Raw genomic sequence first — 22,069 nt, 5'->3', positions numbered from 1 at the left:
TTTCATTATTTTGCATGAAGTAATACAAAAATCTGTAGTGTGTTTACTTTTAATTAGTATTTATGTTTTATGCGAAATATCTCATGTCTCCAATAAATCAATAAAATAATTTTCAAATTGCTCATTATGGTATGACCAAATCATATTTAACATGAGCACAGTGAAAATTATTTTGAGAAAAAGAAATTGTAAAACTTTACAAGCATTCTTTGCAACAGCCTCAAATGATAAAACTTCCCTTTTTCTGTCACACTACAACACAAACTTTTCCTCCTGCAACAAACTAGGTTCTGTGGGTCCCAGATTTGCCAGATGGAGAAATGAGCTTCTTCTCAGTTTCTGAAGATGGTACCGTACGAAAGTGGATTATTGGACTGGAAGGATTGGCCAAGGCTATTGTACTCACACTGACCCTCGCCAGAGATCCAGTTCCAGGACCATATGGTACTACAGTCAGTTTAGTAGGTGAGTGGCAAAGAGTTACAGATTCTGTAGCAAAGACTTTTTGTGCATACTACATTTACATATTAATAAAGTAATGGACAATTGTGGGTAGAAACTGTGTGCAGTGGAACTGCATAATTTAGTACCATCAGTAGGTATTAGTCATAATCTGTTTATGAGTGGAAGACAGGAAGAACTTGTGTGCTGCACAATATGCTCATGGAAGAAACTAATGCATGCTTGGATTTGCTCATTAAGTGTAAAATGATCTTTTTTTGTCACTTGTCAGTTCTTTCACCTCTGAGAACAATTTTTCGATTGAGAAAATGTCAAGATTGACCATGGTTTGAGGTACATGTTGAACTGCAGGCCCCCCCAATAATTGGATGGGTATGTACATTCATAGGTCTGATGATGGCAAAGATATACCATCTCCAATGAGATCATGTCAAGTAAAGTTCAGGTGCCTGCCCAGTTGGCCGTGCGGTCTAACGCACGGCTTTCTGGGCGGGAAGGAGCGCCTGTGTCAAGGTCTGGTGAACCGGCCAGTCTGTGGATGGTTCTTAGGCAGTTTTCTATCTGCCTTGGTGAATGTGGGCTGGTTCCCCTTATTCTGCCTCGGTTACACTATGTCGGCGATTGCTGCGCAAACAAGTTCTCCATGTACACGTACACCACCATTACTCTACGACGCAAACATAGGGGTTACACTTGTCTGGTGTGAGACGTTCCCTGGGAGGGGGGGGAGGGGGGGGGCACCGGGGGCCGAACCACACAATAACCCTGGGATCAGTGTGGGGCGGTGGAGGGGTGAAGTGGAGTGCGGTAGTCATTGTGGGGTTGTGGACCACTGCGGCTGCGGTGCCTCTCCCTCGTGTCTAGGTGCCCAGTTAACATACAATAAAATACAATACAAAGTTCAGGTTATAACTATGAGGTCTTTTGCAAGGGATTTCTTGTATATACTGTTCTTTGTGTACTTGTTGAGTTAATTCTTACAAAAATCTAAGCTTGCAAAAATAATCACCATTTTCCTCATTGGGAAAGCAGCTTATTGTTGAAGAAGTAGCAGAATCACACAGATCAAACAATGGAAAATTTCTGTGTGATGAGAGATTATATTACGGCCCATGATGAAACTTCATTCAAAGCATCTTTGTTTAGGTCATGATGTATAATATGAAACATACTGATATGCAGTATGTAAAGTATATTCAATGTAAAGTACCTGCTTACATGCATTACTCATTGTGATTCTCATTTATCTGTTGAAATTGTTGACATAAGGCTGCGTTAAGCAGTAGCAGATTTTTCTAAATTCCTGTACTTAATGGGCTGTTGTTGTATACAGCACTGGAAAATGGTTTCAATAGACTGTCCCACAAAGCTTCTGACACATTCACATAGAATATTGTAATATATGAGACATGAGAGACATGATGCAATATCTCTTTAATTTGTGTAGGCGGCCTAAAAAATCCCATATTTGTATATCAAACAATGGAAAATCCAGGATGGAATTTAACAGTCCAGAGAAGGAAAGTTGCTACTCACCATATAGCAGAGATGCTGAGTCACGATAGGCACAACAAAAAGATTCACACAATTATAGCTTTCGGCCATTAAGGCCTTTGTCAGCAGTAGATACACACACACACACACACACACACACACACACACACACACACACACACATGCAAACGCAACTTGCACACATTTCTGCAGTCTCAGAGAGCTGAAACCACACTGCAAGCAGCAGCACTAGTGCATGATGGGAGTGGCGACTGGGTGGGGGTAAGGAGGAGGGATAGTATGGTGGGAGTGGCGGTCAGTGAAGTATTGCAGTTTAGATGGAGGGCAGGAGAGAAGGTATGGAGCGGGTGAGGGGGTAAGTAGTGGAAAGGAGAGAAATAAAAAGAAGAGAAATAAAAAGAATAAATTAAAAGACTGGGTGTGGTGGTGAAATGGGAACAGGGAGGGGGCTGGATGGGTGAGGACAGTGACTAATGAAGGTTGAGGCCAGGAGGGTTACGGGAATGTAGGATGTATTGCAGGGCAAGTCCCCACCTGAGTAATTCAGAAAAGCAGGTGTTGGTGGGAAGGATCCATATGGCACAGGTTGTGAAGCAGTCATTGAGATGAGGGATATCATTTTCGGCAGCATGTCCAGCAACAGGGTAGTGCACTTGTTTTTTGGCCACAGTTTGTTGGTGGCTTTTCATGTGGACAGACAGCATGTTGGTTGTCATGACAACCAGTCTGCAATGGGGCACCATATCAAATGCTTTATGGAAATCTAAAAATGTGGAGGCTGCCAGTTGCCTGTCATCCATAGTTCTCCGTATATCATGTGAGAAAAGGACAAACTGAGTTTCACACGAGCTGTGATCTCTAAAATCATGTTGATTCATGCATATAAGCTTCTTGGTCTCAAGAGAGTTTGTTATACTCAAACTGAGAATGTGTTCAAGGATTCTGCATTCTGCAATAAACAGAAGTTAGGGATATTGGTCGGTAATTTTGTGACTCCATTCTTTTCCTCTTCTTGTATACTCGAAAATCATCAAATAAAACTGACTGAATCTTAAACATACATGGAATTAAAACAATCTTCTAGCCATGAAATGTGATGTTGCTATTGTGCCTCTGAATATTTGTTTTTGTTTTTATGACTGAGCTTGGAACAATAACTTCCTCCAGAATGTAGACAACAATAATTTACTTAGTTTGAAACACTAAAAACATTGTACCAAACAATGGAAAATCTGGGATGGTATAACAACAAAACATCATATACTGTCTGTATTTGTAGTTTTGTTAAAACATTGGAAGAATAATGAAGATGTCTTATACATTTGTGCATATGAATATTTTTTAATAAATTTTCATTCAGTATAAAATTTATTCAGTACTTTTTAGGCCTGTATCATTATGTGGTATTGTGGCAGCCATGCCACAAAAATGTGAACTGACCAGAGATGCACATTGCCGGCTCAAGTTAGATGTGTCAGGTGTCCATAGATGTGCTTACTTACTGATAGGCAAAATTCTGGCAACATGTGACATACACAGGTGCAGGTCAGCAAAAGCAACAGCAGTGCAAACTGAACAGCCATACAGTACAAACACATATTTCCAGAGTTACAACTGCAGTCCATGGACCATGTGGGTCGAGATTAACATGATCCCCCCACCAACACGTACAGAAGTTTGATGCTCTTTGTTTGCTTTGGCTGTGAAATACAGGGTTCAGCAGCGTTCATAGTAGGATATTAAAAACACACCATCAGGCAATAACTGTAATTTATTTATTACCTCTTATGTCAATTAATAGTTAAAGGTATGCCATTTACTAATGTGTAAGTCATTGTCCATTGTGTGGATTACTTTTTGAATATGACTCCTGTCAAATGATGCCCCCTCTGCACAACACGTTTATCTAGGCGGCATTGGAAGCTTTCCATAACTTGGTGTAACGTATTCCCTGGGACATTGCTGATGGCAGTTCTGATGTGATCCTTTATCTCAGGAATGATGGCACAAAATGTTTGGAACACTTCTTGCTTCAGGTAGCCCCAAAGGAAAAAGTCTGCACATGAAAGGTGAGGACAAACTGGATGAAAATCAGTGTGGGTTTAGGCCTCTTAGAGGTTGTCAGGACCAGATCTTTAGCTTACGGCAAATAATGGAGAAGTGTTACGAGTGGAACAGGGAATTGTATCTATGCTTTATAGATCTAGAAAAGGCATATTACCAGGTTCCTAGGAGGAAGTTATTGTCTGTTCTACGAGATTATGGAATAGGAGGCAAACTTTTGTAAGCAATTAAAGGTCTTTACATAGATAGTCAGGCAGCAGTTAGAGTTGACGGTATATTGAGTTCACGGTTCAGAGTAGTTTCAGGGGTAAGACAAGGCTGAAACCTGTCTCCACTGTTGTTCATATTATTTATGGATCATATGTTGAAAACAATAGACTGGCTGGGTGAGTTTAAGATATATGAACACAAAATAAGCTGTCTTGCATATGCGGATGACTTAGTTGTGATGGCAGATTCGATCAAAAGTTTGCAAAGTAGTATTTCAGAGCTAGATCAGAAATGTAAGGACTATGGTATGAAGATTAGCATCTCCAAAACGAAAGTAATGTCAGTGGGAAAGAGATATAAACGGATTGAGTGCCAAATAGGAGGAACAAAGTTAGAACAGGTGGACAGTTTCAAGTACTTAGGATGCATATTCTCACAAGATGGCAACATAGTGAAAGAACTGGAAGTGAGGTGTAGCAAAGCTAATGCAGTGAGCGCTCAGCTACGATCTACTCTCTTCTGCAAGAAGGAAGTCAGTACCAAGACTAAGTTATCTGTGCACCGTCCAATCTTTCGACCAACTTTGTTGTATGGGAGCAAAGCTGGGTGGATTCAGGTTACCTTATCAATAAGGTTGAGGTTATGGATATGAAAGTAGCTAGGATGATTGCAGGTACTAGTAGATGGGAACAATGGGAGGAGGGTGTCCACAATGAGGAAATCAAAGAAAAACTGGAAATGAACTCTATAGATGTAGCAGTCAGGGCGAACAGGCTTAGATGGTGGGGTCATGTTATACGCATGGGAGAAGCAAGGTTACCCAAGAGACTCATGGGTTCAGCAGTAGAGGGTAGGAGGAGTCGGAGTAAACCAAGGAGAAGGTACCTGGATTTGGTTAAGAATGATTTTGAAGTAATAAGCTTAACATCAGAAGATGTTAGCACTGAATAGGGGATCATGGAGGAATTTTATAATGGGGACTATGCTCCAGACTGAACGCTGAAAGGCATAGTCAGTCTTAAATGATGATGATGATGATGAAAGGTGAGGTGAGCGAGGCGGCCAGGAAATGTCATGAAAATGGGAAATTACTCTACCAGGAAATGTCTGTCGCAAGAAATCCATGCAAATTCTGGCTGTAGGCGAGGTCGCTCCATCTTGTTGAAACCATACTTGTTCCATATCCACATCTACCATACTTAATTGGGGAAGAATGAAGTCTTGCAGCATCTTTAGGTAGCGGTCACTAGTGACAGTTACAGCCACACTGCTGTCATCCTCGAATAAGTAGCGGCCATTAATCCCAAAGGAAGCAACTCCACACCACACTGTGACATGAGAACTGTGCAAGGGCTTGATGTCCTGTTCATGCAGATTTACATCACTCCAATAACGCATATTCTATCTATTCGCTGAACCACATAACTTGAAATGAGCTTCATCTGACATCAGGATGGTGTGCAACATTTGTGAATTTTGGAGAAGGAGATCACACATGGTTAAGCAGAATGTCTTGTGTGAAACCCAGTCATTAGGCCTGATTTCCTGAACAGTCTGCAGCTTATATGGTTGAAAGTGGAGATCTTCATGCAATATTCTCCTGAATGAGTGATCGGACATATGCACAGTTTGCACATGATGACGAGCAGATCCTTTTGGGTAGTGCAGCATGAACATTTTCCATGGCTTCTGGTGTCTGCACAGTTCTTTCATTTCTTCCCAGTTTGCCACAAACAGAACCTGTTGTTCAAAATGCACGTACCCACCTCACAATGGTCCATCCATCTGGAACTTTCCCATGACGTCCCAAGTTGAAATGTTGCTGAAATAGACGCTGGGTAGCAATAACAGAGTCATTATTCTTTAAATAACTTTCAACAGCAAAGGCATGATGCTGTGCACTCCACTGTTCCATATCACTGTCACACTCAAAATTGCAGCTCATAAGCACACGAATGCGGCACGAGTTGGCGCGCATTCCTGCAGTACGTCATTGTACTACGCAAGTCAAATTAGGCTATGAATGCTGCCGCACCCTGTACAAGCCCCACGATCATGAAGAAAATTTGTCTCATTCTGGACATGTGTCCAATGTTCTCCTGCGATCATGTGATTGGTCAATGCACTTGTCACTGATCAGTGTACACCCTCCACAACAGTGTTTGAGTGGGAGTATTGTGCAAACACCTTACTGGATTTGCAGTTAACAGTCATTGCAATCAGATTTCATTTTTGTCAGTTGTTCATAGCACACATCTATGAAATTTGGAACTCTCACTGTGCCACACAAATGCATATACATTCACTGTAGCTAACATCAACAAGTCAGTCTTGGGTGCAGGTTTCCTCATCCATTATAGCTTACTAGCAGATATCGCAAATGCTCAACTGATTGATTCAACATTGAATTTGAAGATAGTAGGATGGCCATTAACATTGAGTATAGATTTAAATCTCAGGAAGTCATTTCTTAAAGTATTTGTATGGAGTGTAGCCATGTATGGAAGTGAAACGTGGAGGATAAATAGTTTAGACAAGAAGAGAATAGAAGCTTTCGAAATGTGGTGCCACAGAAGAATGCTGAAGATTAGATGGGTAGATCACATAACTAATGAGGAGGTATTGAATAGAATTGGGGAGAAGAGGAGTTTGTGGCACAACTTGACTAGAAGAAGGGATCGGTTGGTAGGACATGTTCTGAGACATCGAGGGATCACCAATTTAGTATTGGAGGGCAGTGTGGAAGGTAAAAATTGTAGAAGGAGACCAAGAGATGAATACACCAAGCAGATTCAGAAGGATGTAGGCTGCAGTAGGTACTGGGAGATGAAGAAGCTTGCACAGGATAGAGTAGCATGGAGAGCTGTATCAAACCAGCCTCAAGACTGAAGACCACAACAACAACAGGATGGCCATTTACTTTCTTCAGTGTAAACTAGTGAAGTGCCTCGGACTGTATTCAGACATATTGGACAAATAACCAGAGCTCACTCACCTGCCTGGTGTACTGAAGAGCATCAAACATTTGACAGTTCACTACATTGTGATTACATCTGGCCAGACACTTCATGCTGTCCATATTGACTCGCACCTGAATGACTTGCCGTAGCGAAGGCTGAGTTTGAGGCCATGTTGTGACAGGGCGGTGTTCAACCATTACATAGCCCATGGTCCTTTGTCTTGCAATTAGTCCCCAAGAAAGAGAACTTGTAGCAACTGTGCAGAGACTATTGTGCCTCAAATGCAGGAATGGTATGTGACTGATATCCGGTACCACACCTGCAGGATTTTAACCATACCTTGGCAGGCTCAGTTATATTTAGCAAAATTGCTTACCTGAAGGCATTCATACAGATTCCTTTGGCACCAGAAGACATCAAATAAATGGCAATTATCATGCCCCTTGGGCTTTTTGAGAGCTTGTGTGTGACATTTGGCCTTTGGAATGCTGCCCAGGTATGGCAACTTTCTGGATGGCATTGTACAAGGCTTATTGTGGTATTATCTAACAAAAAGAGTGCAGAAAGCTGTACTTAGTAATTTAACCAACATCATCTGGGGACATAATTCTGACTGGTGAGAAATCATGCATGAGGTTTCCCAAGGCTCATTGTGAGGTCCACTATTGTTCTTCACATATGTAAACGATCTTCCATTGAATGTACCACAAGCAGAATTTTTTATTCTTTTGGATGAAACTAGTATTGTAATCAGTCCAAGCATACATACAGAAACAGCTCAAATGGTAAAGAATGTTCATTGACTAGTTTTCTGTGAATGGTGTCACCCTAAATTTTAAAAAGACAGAACATATTCAGTTCTGTACATCTATGGCTACTACACTAGTGATAAGTGAAACACATGGTGATGAAATAATAAACAGGTTGGAAACTTAAAAATGCTTAGGTGTCCATATTGATGAGAATTAAACTTGGGAAAAGCGCATTTTGGAACTCCTAAAACAATTTAGTTCAGCCACATTTGTGCTTAGTGTCATTTACAATCTTGGAAATAGGTGGAGGGTTGGGTGACAAATCAATAAGTTGAGATATTTTGCACATTGTCGTTCAATAATGACATATGGAATAATGTTCTAGGGTAACTCATCTTTAAGAAAGAGACCCTTAATTGCTCAAAAATGTACTGTAAGAATTATATGTGTTGCTCACCCATGATCATCTTGTAGACATCTGTTTAAGGAGTTCAGATTTCTGGCTATTGCTTCAGAGCATATTTATTCCCTCATTAAGTTTGTTGTAAATAATCCACAATAGTTCAAAAGGAACAATGATGTTCATAATTACAATAGCAGAAGGAAAAATAACATTCATCACTCCGTATTAAGGTACTCTTGGTCTATTTGAAGTTGTCCGAACTCCACCACCACCACCTAATGACCATCTTTCAGCATCTAAGAGAGGCCAGCATTATCATTAACCCCTCAAAAAGAATATTCAGTATCACTGAATTTGAGTTTCTAAGGCATTTAAACACTCCTAGCAGATCCACATCACTACCGGACAAATCACATTTTATACATTTGGAAGTGTATCACAGATATTATCTGTCCAATATGGGGCAAAATTATTTGTCATTTTAGAACATAATCAGTAAACCTCTTGCCCCCAATTCTTTATAGAATCAAACTCTCATTTATAAAACAATTCCAATTAAGTGATCACCTTACAAATGAGTTAATGCATGAAATATTTTGAAATATTTGCTGTTAAGCAAGAAAAAGCTTAGAAAATGTTTGGAATTATGTTTAAGATCATTTGGAAGTCACTAAGCGCTGTCATTATCAAACAACGGCTAATTAAGGGCTGGGTAATTCCCCCCCCCCCCCCAAAAAAAAAAAGAAAGAAAAGAAGAAGAAGAAGAAAACTCAATGTTTATGATATCGTATCTACTGAACTATGTGTCATATAATGATGTAATTTTGCAGGTGCATTCAGTGTTATATGTGAATAGTGTGTGCAGATAGTGTAGTGAATGGAGTCATTAGTAAAGAAGTAATAAATTAAAATATCATGTTTTATGCTGAAGTTTTACTGAATGAATAGTGAAAATGTTGTAAGAGATAAACTTTTATCATATCATCATTCTATGTGAATATCAGTGAGAGGTGTAAGCAAGAGTTTCATAAGCTTTGAAAATATGTGTAAAGTTTGTTGGAAGTTGCTAAAGTGCTCAGTCTCAAATACTGGATGAATGTAATTTGTGTGTGATAAGTGACACTGCCTGAGACATACACACAGTTTCTAATGGTAAAACATGTCTTACTCTGTTAAACCTTTAATGTTAGTGCCACTTAATGAGTAGGTTGTAACAACATTTTAAAAGCTGGTAGTAAAAATCAAATTTGTATTGCCCCTGCAATCCGTTCAATAGACAACCTGCTACAGAGGCATGCACCATGTGTTGCATTACTCATTTAGTAATATAGATGCACTTTTTTGTTTTAGGATCTGGCACTACAATGGTTTTTCACCCAAAAGAAAAACAAGTATTTTTAGTTGGAACTGAAGAAGGACATATATACAAGTGCAGCACTATGTATACTGCTTCATACTTGATGACATACGATGCTCATGACATGGCAGTGTACAGAATTCATTACAACAAATACAACTCTGACATATTTGTCTCTTGTAGTGCTGACTGGACAGTTAAGATATGGGAAGACAAAAGAAGGTAGGATACCACTATTCTGGTTATGCAAGATTACTTTCTTTTCTTTCTTTTGATTATAATGCAGTTGTTTCCATTTTCTCTTAAGCTGCATACATATACCAAAAAGATATACAGACTGTTTATAATTAAAGTTCCAGCTTCAAAACACTGTAAAAACAAGAGCCGCTGCACAGAATGACATCACATTTGAACAGAATATATTTTAAGAAGGAGGAAGCTTTGTGGGGAAAAAACTTAATGAAAATTTTCCCACTAGATGGCATTGCAAGCATCATAACATAAATGGTTTCAGCTACAAATGACAGATGAATTGCAATATGACTGATATGATGCAGGTTGCACATTAAACCAACTGTACTGTGTAATGTACATGACTGCACAAGTTTGGCGTTCAATGGTTGTTGCACTATTAGTTAGGTAAGCCCACCCGCCTTGGCAAGGTCCTGCCACATCAGATGGGAAAAATTAGTTTTTAACAGTCCTGAGGCCAAAAATCACATAAAAAGTTACACTGGCATTAGTTTTGTAAGTGCCCTGAAGCCAAAACCACATAAAAAGCAGCAAAGAAATTGGTTTTTAATTGTCATGAGACTGGCACAAGACATGTTCAGTATGCTGTCCACTGTTTTCTGCCACAAGTTGAAATCAAGAAACAGCATGTTCCACAACAGATTGGAATATCCCAAGGGGTCATGTTCAGAATTTGTTGCACAATGCATACCTTCAATTCAGCTATGTTTGTAATCAAAGCTTTGAACATACCATCTTTCAGAAAATCTCACAGCCAGGAGTCACATTGATTAAGATCAAGTGATCAGGATGGCCAGCTGTAGGGAAATGATGGCTGACAATTCTAGAATTTTCAAAAAGCCTCTGCAGCAGCTGCCTCACTAGTTGTGCAATGCTGCAAGATATGTCATCTTGCATAAAAATGATCCTACCCACGCATCGACACTGTTGAGTTGGAATGACTTTGGTATGAAAAAGACTCTCATAGTCTTTACCATTGATGGTACAGTTAACAGGACCCACAGGATCCATCTTCTTGAAAAAATATGGCCCTACAATTAATGATGCTGTAAAGCACACACTTACCTTCGCAGAATGAAGCAGTACCAACTGATGTGTAAGCGGACTTTCTGTTGCCCGTATTCTGCAGTTCTGTGTCTTCACATGTCCAAAGAATTTTCCATGGCCATTTATTGCCCACTTCCATGCAAGCTATAAAGTCTTGAGCAAACATTTGTCTTATTGACAGGTCAGCAGGAAGCGACTCCTGAACAAGAGTAATTTTGTATGGATAGCAATGGAGGATGTTTTATAGAATTTTATGCACCATGCTCACAGACATCACACACTGCAGGTTTTCACACCGATGCTTGACCCCTCCTTCACGTCATCTACTGGCACTGGATCAATTGTTTTTCTCCCTCTGCCACATGGCATTTCAAAAGAACCTATCTTTTTGAATTTCATAATCATTTTCTCTAGGCCATTGGCAGATGTTGCCTTTTTTCATACCTGTGACTGTCCAGAACGTCTCCAGAGGTGCTGACACACAGTTATCTATCTCATAAAAGAGCATTACCAGCAGCACGTGATACTGCATTGAGACAGTCCTGCCAAGCATCTCAGATGCAAACTAAGGAATATGTGCTGCTCACAGTGTGGTTTCTGTTGGCTGAGACTGCAGTCGTGTGTGAGAGTTGTGTTTGTGTGTGTGTGTGTGTGTGTGTGTGTGTTGTTGACGAAGGCCTTAATGGCTGAAAGCTTTAATTGTGAGAGTATTTTTGTTGTGCCTAGCTGCAATTCAGCATCTCCGCTATGTGGTGAGCAACAACTTTCCTTCTCATAATATTGTTACATTCCATCCTGGATTTGCCATTAATAGACAATGATTTAGTATCTTCCTTAAATGTATCAAAAGCCTGATTCATAAAACTGATGAACTTCAATAACATTCACAGAGAACAACAAAAGAGCATATAGAACTTCAGCAGACTTGTGTTTATTGGAGCACAACATGGAAATTTGACATTACCTGGAGACATCTTGATAGAAACAAGCTAATGTTCTACTACTGTACAACCAGTAACAATAGTGGGGGGATGGCTACATATGTAAAAATGGGGTTACGTTCCAAGATTTTCAGGTTACTGAATGTTATGTTGAATAAATCTTCGAATACCTTGCCACAGTAGTGGAACAGGAAAGACAAGTTAAGCGTATTGAAAACTGGCAGATTACCAATGGGTAATATCTTACACTATGTAAAACAGTCAGAGACAGTTGTCATAAGGTTATCCAGACTTAACTGGAGTCACTCTTTCTGAAGATTGTAATCTTATTTTCTATCAGATACTACTGATCATTGACATCTAGAATTGTTGATGTCCAGTTTTTCATTATTTGTGTCAGTGAAATTCCCAGTTAAGATCAAGAGACAAACAGCCTTTGACATACTGTCTTCGGACAGAACTACCTTCTGTAATACAGATGGCCATGTTGGGCAAATCATATTATTAAATTATTCTGATCAGATGACTTAAGAATTACTTGAACAATCTTCATTCCAACATTAAGTTTACTGTTAGAGGTTGATTGGTTTTAGGGGACTAAACAGTAAAGTCATCAGCCCCTTGGCCAAGGGTTCATTCACCTGGAGGTAGTACCTCCACCGAGAATGTGCTCAGATGAGGAAAATAGTAGGAGTGGTAAAAGCAAGGTACTGAAGGCAGTATTGATGGTTCAAACGGTTTAAATGGCTCTGAGCACTATGGGGCTTAACATCTGAACCTAGAACTACTTAAACCTAAGGACATCACACACATCCATGCCCAAGGCAGGATTTGAACCTGTGACCGTAGCGGTCACGTGGTTCCAGACTGAAGCGCCTAGAACTGCTCGGTCACTCTGGCTGGCTGCAGTATTGATGACAGTGCTGAAAAACCAATTTATGGAGGAGTAAAATTATATGGATTTGATAGGGGTATGTAGGTTAGAGCAGACCAGGACACAGACTAACTCCCATCTGCCCCCACCAACCTCACTAAGGATAAAGACAGCTACAGTGTAAAGAATGCCTTCTAGTCAAGGGATCAAGAAAAATAAAAATGTAATGGGCATCACTTGGACCATCAATAATATGACAAGATGAGAGAAATAGTGAAGTCTCCACATGGGTGTTCCCTGTAGCTCTGCATTCGAAGGTGGCAGGCCCTCCCAGAGCTGTCCCATCCCTGATTTACCTCAGGAAATGCATTAAAGAGGAGGATCTTCTTCTTCTGCTGCTGCTTATCCATTAACGGATGTTGGCGACCACATATTGCATCTTTCTTCTGTGAACCGCTGTATGTAATTGCTGGTCTACGCTTCGTAGTCCTGTCCATTGCTTTATTTTGTCCAACCGAGATGTTCTTCTTCACCCTTGTCTTTTTTTTTCCTTCAATCTTTCCTTCTGTTATTAACTGCAGAAGCAAATATTTGGTGTTCCGTACTATATGTCCTAGGGATGCAGTTTTTCTTCTTTTAAGCACTGTCAACATTTCTCGCTCTTTGTTAATTTGTTCCAGTACTTTGGTGTTGGTTATTCTTGCAGTCCACAGTATTTAAAGCATTCTGTGATAAATCCACATTTAAAAGGCCTATAACTCTCTAATCAACAGAATATTACTCCAAAAACATAAAGTAGGGTGCAGTATAAACCCCCAAAAAGCAATGGAAACAAAAAGCAGGAGGGATGACAGAGGCAGCAGGCAAAGGAGGCAGGTTCGAGGGCCATCCTGACCCAGTATGTGGCAAGAGACATCCGCAACTCGAAACACCCTGCCTCACTCTTGCCCACACCATGCAGATAGTTTGAAATGTTATATCTGAGAATAAAAACTATTGCCACAGAGAAAACAGCAAAGCAGTGGAGAGCGAGGAGGGGGCATTCCACCAGGATTATGAGCAACTGTCAGCAAGGGTCCACAACCACAAGTGGGAGTGGCATGTTATGTAAAATAAAACTATGGGTCAGTCTGGTATGACCAGTGTGGATGCAACATACACTGATACATTCCTTTTGGGAAGAACAGAAGAAAGAATGCCATGCAGCTGTAGCTTCCTTGATAGTTGCAGAGTTTATTAGAAGGGGTAGTAATCCAACAGATGGTGATCCATCTCTAATTGAGCAGAGGTCTTAGTTGCACATGCAAATCCACACCACATGATTCATCACATTTTTAGCCAAATGATCAGCCCTAGGACACCAACCTGACTTGAGACCCAGAGAAAGACAACTGAGCAGGCAGTATTATTAAGTTCAGGGAGAAGAGCATGGATAGCAGATATCATAATGTGACCATTGTAACATCATTCAGTGGCCTGGAGGCTGCTCATTGAGTCACTACATATTAAAACATGGTCAAGGGAGGGCTGTTTAATAAAATGAAGGGCTCTGTTATTGGCTATAAGCTCCTGCATAAAAACACTGCTTGTTTCCAGCAACAAATGGTGTTTCAGATGGATAGGAAATGTAAATGTATAACATGGCTTTAGAGCTGTCAGTGCCAAACATGGTAGCATTCTGATACACCTGAAGAACAGAAAAGAACATATACTGGAAGGTTATGGGGGTGTCTGAGACTGTAGGTCCTTGAGATAGATCAGTCTTAATTTGTGGCCTGGGTACCAAGCATTGTGGGCTATATGAGAAAGCTCTGGAAGTACATTCTAAGGAGGAGAGGCAGAGGTCCTGGGAGGGCACATTCCAACTGGTAATCCCACTGATGGGTGAGAGTCAGGGGTCAAGCTTCTTGTATGCAAAAAGAATAGGATATGCTGGATGATCAGGAAATTGTTGAATGGTGATTGCATAAGTGAGCAAGAGTTGGTACTGCCAAAACAAAAGAGGAAAGATCCCTGCTTTGGCAAGGGGACTATCCACAGGGACTTGTCCAGAAGGCAACATGGCTAGTCAAACTCTATGATGATGGACTGTATCCTACAGTTTCAAAACCAAAGGAGACAGCAAGTCATGAACCTGGCAACCACAGTCTAAGTGGGACTGAATACAGGTGTAGATGAGGAGGCAGGTAGGGTAACTGTGGTTGCCGGTGCCTCCCTGCCCACATCTCTGTATACATCAGTCTGGGAACATCAGCAGGGTGCACATCCGCATCCAGAGACACAGATGCTGTGGTGAGTTGGATAACAAGGGATCTTCTGGTGTGGGCTAATGGACTTCTGGGGACAGTTCCCCATGGATATCGGTTTGGGCAGCTGGGCAGGTGCAGATGCCAGTGACGTCAGCGGCAGAAAGGCATCAATCTCTGTGGGCATCACAGGGGAAGGTGGCAGCCATGATAGGCAGAGTGACAGCTACAACTGCAGATGAGGTCTCCGGTGACATTCTGGGCCTGCAGACAAACATTCTTTGTCAGAAACACTGACATACTCATACATGTGCAACATGATTCCTCAATGAACCAAACACTAGTGTTGGTACCGACCGGTAACTGAGACAATATGTCAGCTGTTGAATGTTGGGAAGTGGGCCTGTACAACAACTCATACTGATAATTGCGATTCTTGTGCTGCCTGAGGTGGGACAGGTTTGGCAAGATTGAACAAGACCATCAAAGGCTGATGATCTTTTAGCAAATGTAACTTCTGGCCATAGAAATACTGGTGGAATTTCGTAACACCATAGATAATTATGAGTACCTCTTTTTCACGCTGACTATAGTTAAGTGTGTGTGTGTGTGTGTGTGTTTTTTTTTAACGTCCCGTCGACAACGAGGTCATTAGAGATGGAGCACAAGCTCGGGTTAGGGAAGGATGGGGAAGGAAATCGGCCGTGCCCTTTCAAAGGAACCATCCCAGCATTTGCCTGAAACGATTTAGGGAAATCACAGAAAACCTAAATCAGGATGGCTGGAGACGGGATTGGACCGTCCTCCCGAATGCGAGTCCAGTGTGCTAACCACTGCGCCACCTCGCTCGGTCTGACTATAGTTAAGAATTAAGAGTTTTTGAGGTGAAAGCAATAGGTCTGTCAGAAAGAGTACTGTTATGGGAGAGCACTACTCCAATCCCATAAGAAGATGCATCTACAGCTAACATGACAGGTGTAGCTGGGTCAAAGTTAATCAGACATCTATGACTCAGCAATGCATCTTTCCATTGCAGAAATGTATTGTGGCATTTTTAGGACCACAAGAAGGAACATTTTAGTAGCATGGCCTGTTACATGGAGCAGCAATTTGTGCAGCATTAGGAATACATTTTATATAATAGGTGAGCTTCCCCATGACCGGCTGAAGCTTCTTAATGTTCCAGGACGCTGGCATATCCCTAACCACAACCAAGTGCGATGTAGTTGGAAGTATACTCTGTGCATTGATTATGTGACCTAAATAGTTCAATTTTTCATGGAAGAAGGAGTACTTGCCCTAGTTGCACTTTAAGCCAGTTGCAGAAAGTACATGAAACAAGTGATCTAAATTTTCTAAATGTTCTTCAGGCATACAACCACAACCATAATATTGTCTAGCTTTTGCTGTTAACTGTTCCGGGAATGACTGAAAAATTACAAGAGGTGAACTACTTCCAAGACTGTTTGCCAGTGGTAACTATAAATATGCCTCTTGCAAATCTATCTTTGAAAAGTATTTGCCGTGTCCCAGTCTGGCCATCAATTCCTCTAGACGTGGAAGAGGAAAAGAATCCACTACTGTTGTGGGTTTACTGTTGCCTTAAAGTCTGTTTACAAATGTGAACCACCTGAAGACTTCATCGGAATGAACAAGGGTTATGCCTATTGACTTGCAGAAATGGGCTGCATAACCCTGCTGTCTTGGCATCTTTGTAATTCCTGAGCAACTTGCTTATGTAATGCACAGGGGACAGGCCATGCACAAAAAAATCGTGTTGTTCTTCACAATGATTTGTGCTTCAGAGTCTTTTGCTTTTTGTACACCTGTTTTGGATAGTTCTTTATACTTATTACATACCAGAAATGTTAGTATGAGGCACACAAATGACGATTTGTAACTCATTGTTCTGAATGCACAAACTAATAGCATCTAAACCAAACATGTTTGCACTGTTTTTAGGATTGAGTACAAGAAAAGAAAGGCACTTTGTCATTCCCTGAAAAGTTGCTGGAAAACTAAACACATCAAGGACTGGAATTTCTTACCCATGTTGGCAGACAAACTAGAACTACATGCCGTAGCGGTGGGCTACCAATTCGGGCAGAAGTGTCTTTTTTATCAGGAAAACAGAAGCATTAGTGTCCAATAGTAACTTAATTCTCTTTCATTCCACTTGTAAATGAGCATAAAGTTTACTCACCTACCAGCATAATGCAGCAGAAGCTTTCCACAGTGTGGAAATACTTGGTTCAGCTCGCACCTGAGCAAATGGCATAGTCCGTACTGCGTACACCTGTTGACAACATAGTTGCGGTCACAATGTGCTCCCCTGAAGCAGCTGTTGCCCCTGCTTGGCTTGTGACGTGAACATACAGTTTGAATGTAACCTTCATGTCCACATTAAAAGCAACTACCATTACAGCACAGATAATTTTTCTGACCATGCCTCGAAAAACACTGAGTACATAGGTTTCTCCCACAGTTTTGTAACACACTCTGTGTTCTACAAGACTCAAAATTTTTACTTTTACTGTTCTTGTTATTTGTCTGAGCACTATTCTTTATTACTTGAACACTATTCTGTACACGAAACTGAGTGTCTGGAGCCCTGTAAACAGAAGAAATACATGATCCTCAAAATCAACCTTTGCTGAGTCCACAGCTGTTTGAGATTCTGCAATAAATGGTACTGTTTTTAAATCAGGTCAGGCATTTTTAGAATTGCAGGAAGACTGCATGTGCCAGATACATTCTGCATAATGAAATCATGCAAAATTACATTGCTTTAACCAGAATGAGATTTCCACTCTGCAGTGGAGTGTGCGCTGATATGAAACTTCCTGGCAGATTAAAACTGTGTGCTGGACTGAGACTCGAACTTGGGCAAAGGTCCCAAGTTCAAGTCTCGGTCCGGCACACAGTTTTAATCTGCCAGTAAGTTTTACATCGTTTTAGTTAATTCTACATGAACACTTAAACCTACAATGTCTGCTGAGATCTCTGAGTTCTTCTATCTACTGTTTGACTGTCTGAGCAAGCTGCTGCTTCAGATGAACAACTTTAAACCATGTAGCAGCTACACGGATTTGATGGCCATACCATTTGTTAAGCAAATTCACATGGTCATCGTACGCAACTGTCTCAGGAACAGTTTCTCCACAGTTTAATACAGGGGCAAGACACTTTAGGACCAATGTGGAAAAAAAGTAAGCATTGTGCTCCATACCTGTTATTTTGTAATCAGAAAAATGTGCCTCTAATTGCACCCTGTAGTTGGATCATTCTTCATCTGGCTATTGTATGGGGCAAAATTTTGGAGCAGCTTCCAGTGGCAGTGCTGCTTGTTTACTGAATAGTGAGGTTGCTTGGCTGAGAGTGAGCAGCAGGTTTCTATCTGCTGTGCCTGAAACAGTGGAAGTTCAATTAGAAACATTTCCTGTGGCAGCTTAGACATGTTGAAATGTAGTTAGATACACAATTACGTCTGACACAAAGCAGAGCAAGAAAATTTTTAAGGATTTGCACAACAGGCAGGTAGCTGGTGTGGATTATGAGCAAGTTAAACACTGATCATCATCACCATTTGTGTGACCTGGAGAAACTAGTTTCAACCCGGCACAGTTGTAGGTTCTTTGATTGCTCAGTGAGGTGGAAAATCAAACTAGAAGACATTAGTTCACTTTATTTGTAACGAGGATAATGGAATGTAGTCAAATTAAATCGGGTGATGCTGAGGGAATTAAATTAGGAAATGAGACACTTAAAGTAGTAAAGGAGTTTTGCTATTTAGGGAGTAAAATAACCGATGATGGTCGAAGTAGATAGGATATAAAATGTAGACTGGCAATGGCAAGGAAATCATTTCTCAAGAAGAGAAATTTGTTAACATCGAGTATAGATTTAAGTGTCAGGAAGTCGTTTCTGAAAGTATTTGTATGGAGTGTAGCCATGTATGGAAGTGTAACATGGACGATAACTAGTTTGGACAAGAAGAGAATAGAAGCTTTCGAAATGTGGTGCTACAGAAGAATGCTGAAGATAAGGTGGGTAGATCACGTAACTAATGAGGAGGTATTGAATAGGATTGGGGAGAAGAGAAGTTTGTGGCACAACTTGACTAGAAGAAGGGATCGGTTGGTAGGACATGTTTTGAGGCATCAAGGGATCACAAATTCAGCATTGGAGGGCAGCGTGGAGGGTAAAAATCGTAGAGGGAGACAAAGAGATGAATACACTAAGCAGATTCAGAAGGATGTAGGTTGCAGTAGGTACTGGGAGATGAAGAAGCTTGCACAGGATAGAGTAGCATGGAGAGCTGCATCAAACCAGTCTCAGGACTGAAGACAACAACAACAACAACAACAACAACAACTTTTACACACTTCTTTGCCACAGGAGTACTGGATAATTACAACTGTCATGGATTAGCCAAGTGTCACCTGATGCACTAGATAATTACAAATGTCATGGATTAGCAAAGTATCACCTGATGCTCTAATTAACAAACTGTTCTCTTGTGGTAAAAAGTTCAACATTAACAATACTACAAGTTGATTTGAAACTTTAACTACTTGTTGGTCCTAGCCAATGATGTTGACTGCTGTAGCTGAGCTCTCAACCTGGGGCTGAGCTCTTGCATGCTCAAAACTATATTAACCTCAGTGTGAGGCTGCTGCTGTTCCTGAGAGGGAGGCATGGTCTTTTGGATTGCCTCCCATATGTCATCATGGATTGCAGAAAGCCCTTGCTAATGTCTGTGGTATTAATCAGCATTGCCAACTTTGATGTGGTATCGTGATCTCTGGATGATACCATGGTAACTGTCAATAATGGATTTGGGTTTTTGCCCAGCTTAAGGGTTGGAATGATGATATTATATTGCCATTGTGAATGCATGACACCATAGAAGCAAATACACTTGAAGACTATGAGGAGAGGTAGCCATTGAGTGTAAGTCAGGTGTTGTATCATCTAACTATGAATGGAATCAGGGCCAGGGACCATTTTGCAAAATGAGGCTAGAGCGTGAAGCAATTCCCAATCAGTGAATGGTTCTTTATATAATTCAGCATGCTGAGAAACTAAGGAGAGGGGGTGCCTTCAAGTCAGTCATGTAAGAAGAGAACACCAATGCCATTGCAGGGTGGGTTGCATGGTGTGCAGCAAGAGCCGCCACGTTGGTACAGAGACCGTTCTGAAGGATGAATGGTACAGTTGTGGATCTTTGGTGGGCCAGAAGAATATGGAACTTGGTCCACACCTAGGATGAAGGAGCATACATTCCCAGGGAAGAGATGCAGTGCTCCCATCATTCCTTCTCACTGCATTTAATTAAACAGTGAGCCTCAACATCAAGTCACTTCAAAGTGATAGGCTGGTTTGCGAAATATGTCACCTGATACACTGCAAGGCTCTTTGGTAACCCTGAATGACTTTTGCAATGTCTTTGGTCCACTGTGACATGCCTTGTCATGGAAGGGATCTGTAGAAACAGGAATAGCAGTTCCAGTAGAGTGCGTCTTGCAAAACTTCATTGATGCAATCTGACACAAAGGGGGTGACAGTAACAGCAGAGGCATACAAGTAACCAGTTTACCGGATTAGATATGTTAATGGTCTAATAACTTTTAGCATTGTACTCCCATGTTAATGACCTAATAACTTTTAGCATTGTACTCAGTAATGGCATAAAAGCCGAAATCTAGGCATTACAGAAGAATAACAGTAATATACAATCAAGTGGCAGTTTATTCTTTCATGCCAAATCTGAAATAGCATGCTGACCCCATGAAGTAAGCAATAAGGCCAGGAAGAAGAAGAAAAAGAAGAGCAGCAAATACCCTGTTCAGAAATCACAAGAGAAGGATGTATGCTTGGAAAAAGCATAGTGAAAGATTCCAGCTGGATTATTACATCACCATGTTCAGACAGAGATTCCAAAATCAGATACTGAATTGTAAGGTATACCTAGGAGCAGATGTAGTCCCAGATCACAATTTATTAATTATGAAATAATGGATAAAAGGCTTTTTGAAAAATGTCACTATTAAGGCAGTTTTGAAGCTATATCTACAAAAATTGGTATTTGATTTCTCAGTCAGAAATTAAAAAATGAGTGTTTCAGCATTTTTGGGGATTCAACCACTAAAGTGATAAAAGAGTGGGTGAAAGTTTTCTTTGGTAGACTTCTCAGTTTGAAATAAAAAAAAAATGTATTTCACTGTTTCTGGAAATTCAACTCCCTAAGGGAGTAAAATGCTGATGAAAAGTTTTATGGGATTATTTCATTATGAAAGCATTTTCAAAGCTAAATCTATGAAAATTTGTATTTGCCTCCCCTGTTAGAAATAAAAATATATGCATTTCGTTGTTTTTAGAAATTCAACCACTAAGAGGGTGAAATAGGGGATGAAACTTTTTAAGAAAATATTTCATTATATTAAAAAAGTTTTAAGCTAAATCTATGAAAATTGAGAATTAGTATTTCACTTATCATTAAAAAAGTGTCATGTAGCACCACGACCTGGTGCAAGGACCGAGTGAGGTGGTTAGCACACTGGACTCGCATTCGGGAGGACGATGGTTCAATCCCGCATCCAGCCATCCTGATTTAGGTTTTCCGTGATTTCCCTAAATCACTCCAGGCAAATGCTGGGATGGTTCCTTTGAAAGGGCACGGCCGACTTCCTTCCCCGTCCTTCCCTAATCCGATGAGACTGATGACCTCGCTGTTTGGTCTCTTCCCCCAAAAAATCCAATCAAACCTGGTGCAAGTCTTTCAATTAGACACCACTTCAGTGACTTGTGTGTCCTGAAGACCAACAGCACCTGGTTTTCCCCAGATGGACACCCAACAAAGTACTAGCCATTGTTTGATTTTGGTGTTCTGCTGGGAATCGGTATTACCAACATGGCTAGACCACTGGCTACTTCTCAGTTACATAAAAAGAAATATATGTTAGGGAATGAAAGACTGTGGAAAT

At 40.7% G+C, this 22,069-nt stretch overlaps 1 protein-coding gene across 1 annotated transcript in view; it reads left to right on the top strand.

The window, feature by feature from the left end:
* The window catches only part of LOC126263531 (dynein intermediate chain 2, ciliary-like), a 284,542-nt gene that overhangs the window by 231,968 nt on the left and 30,505 nt on the right, over positions 1–22,069 (top strand). The window contains exons 6-7 of the mRNA XM_049960624.1: positions 288–465; positions 9,717–9,945. Coding sequence (XP_049816581.1) covers positions 288–465; positions 9,717–9,945 — 407 coding nt within the window. The remainder of the gene's footprint in view (positions 1–287; positions 466–9,716; positions 9,946–22,069) is intronic.

The sequence above is a fragment of the Schistocerca nitens genome, chromosome 6 (genome assembly GCF_023898315.1).
Source record: "Schistocerca nitens isolate TAMUIC-IGC-003100 chromosome 6, iqSchNite1.1, whole genome shotgun sequence".
In the NCBI taxonomy this organism is placed as follows: domain Eukaryota; kingdom Metazoa; phylum Arthropoda; class Insecta; order Orthoptera; family Acrididae; genus Schistocerca; species Schistocerca nitens.
Note: the sequence above shows the minus strand (reverse complement) of the source record. Positions and strands in the feature narration are given on the sequence as shown.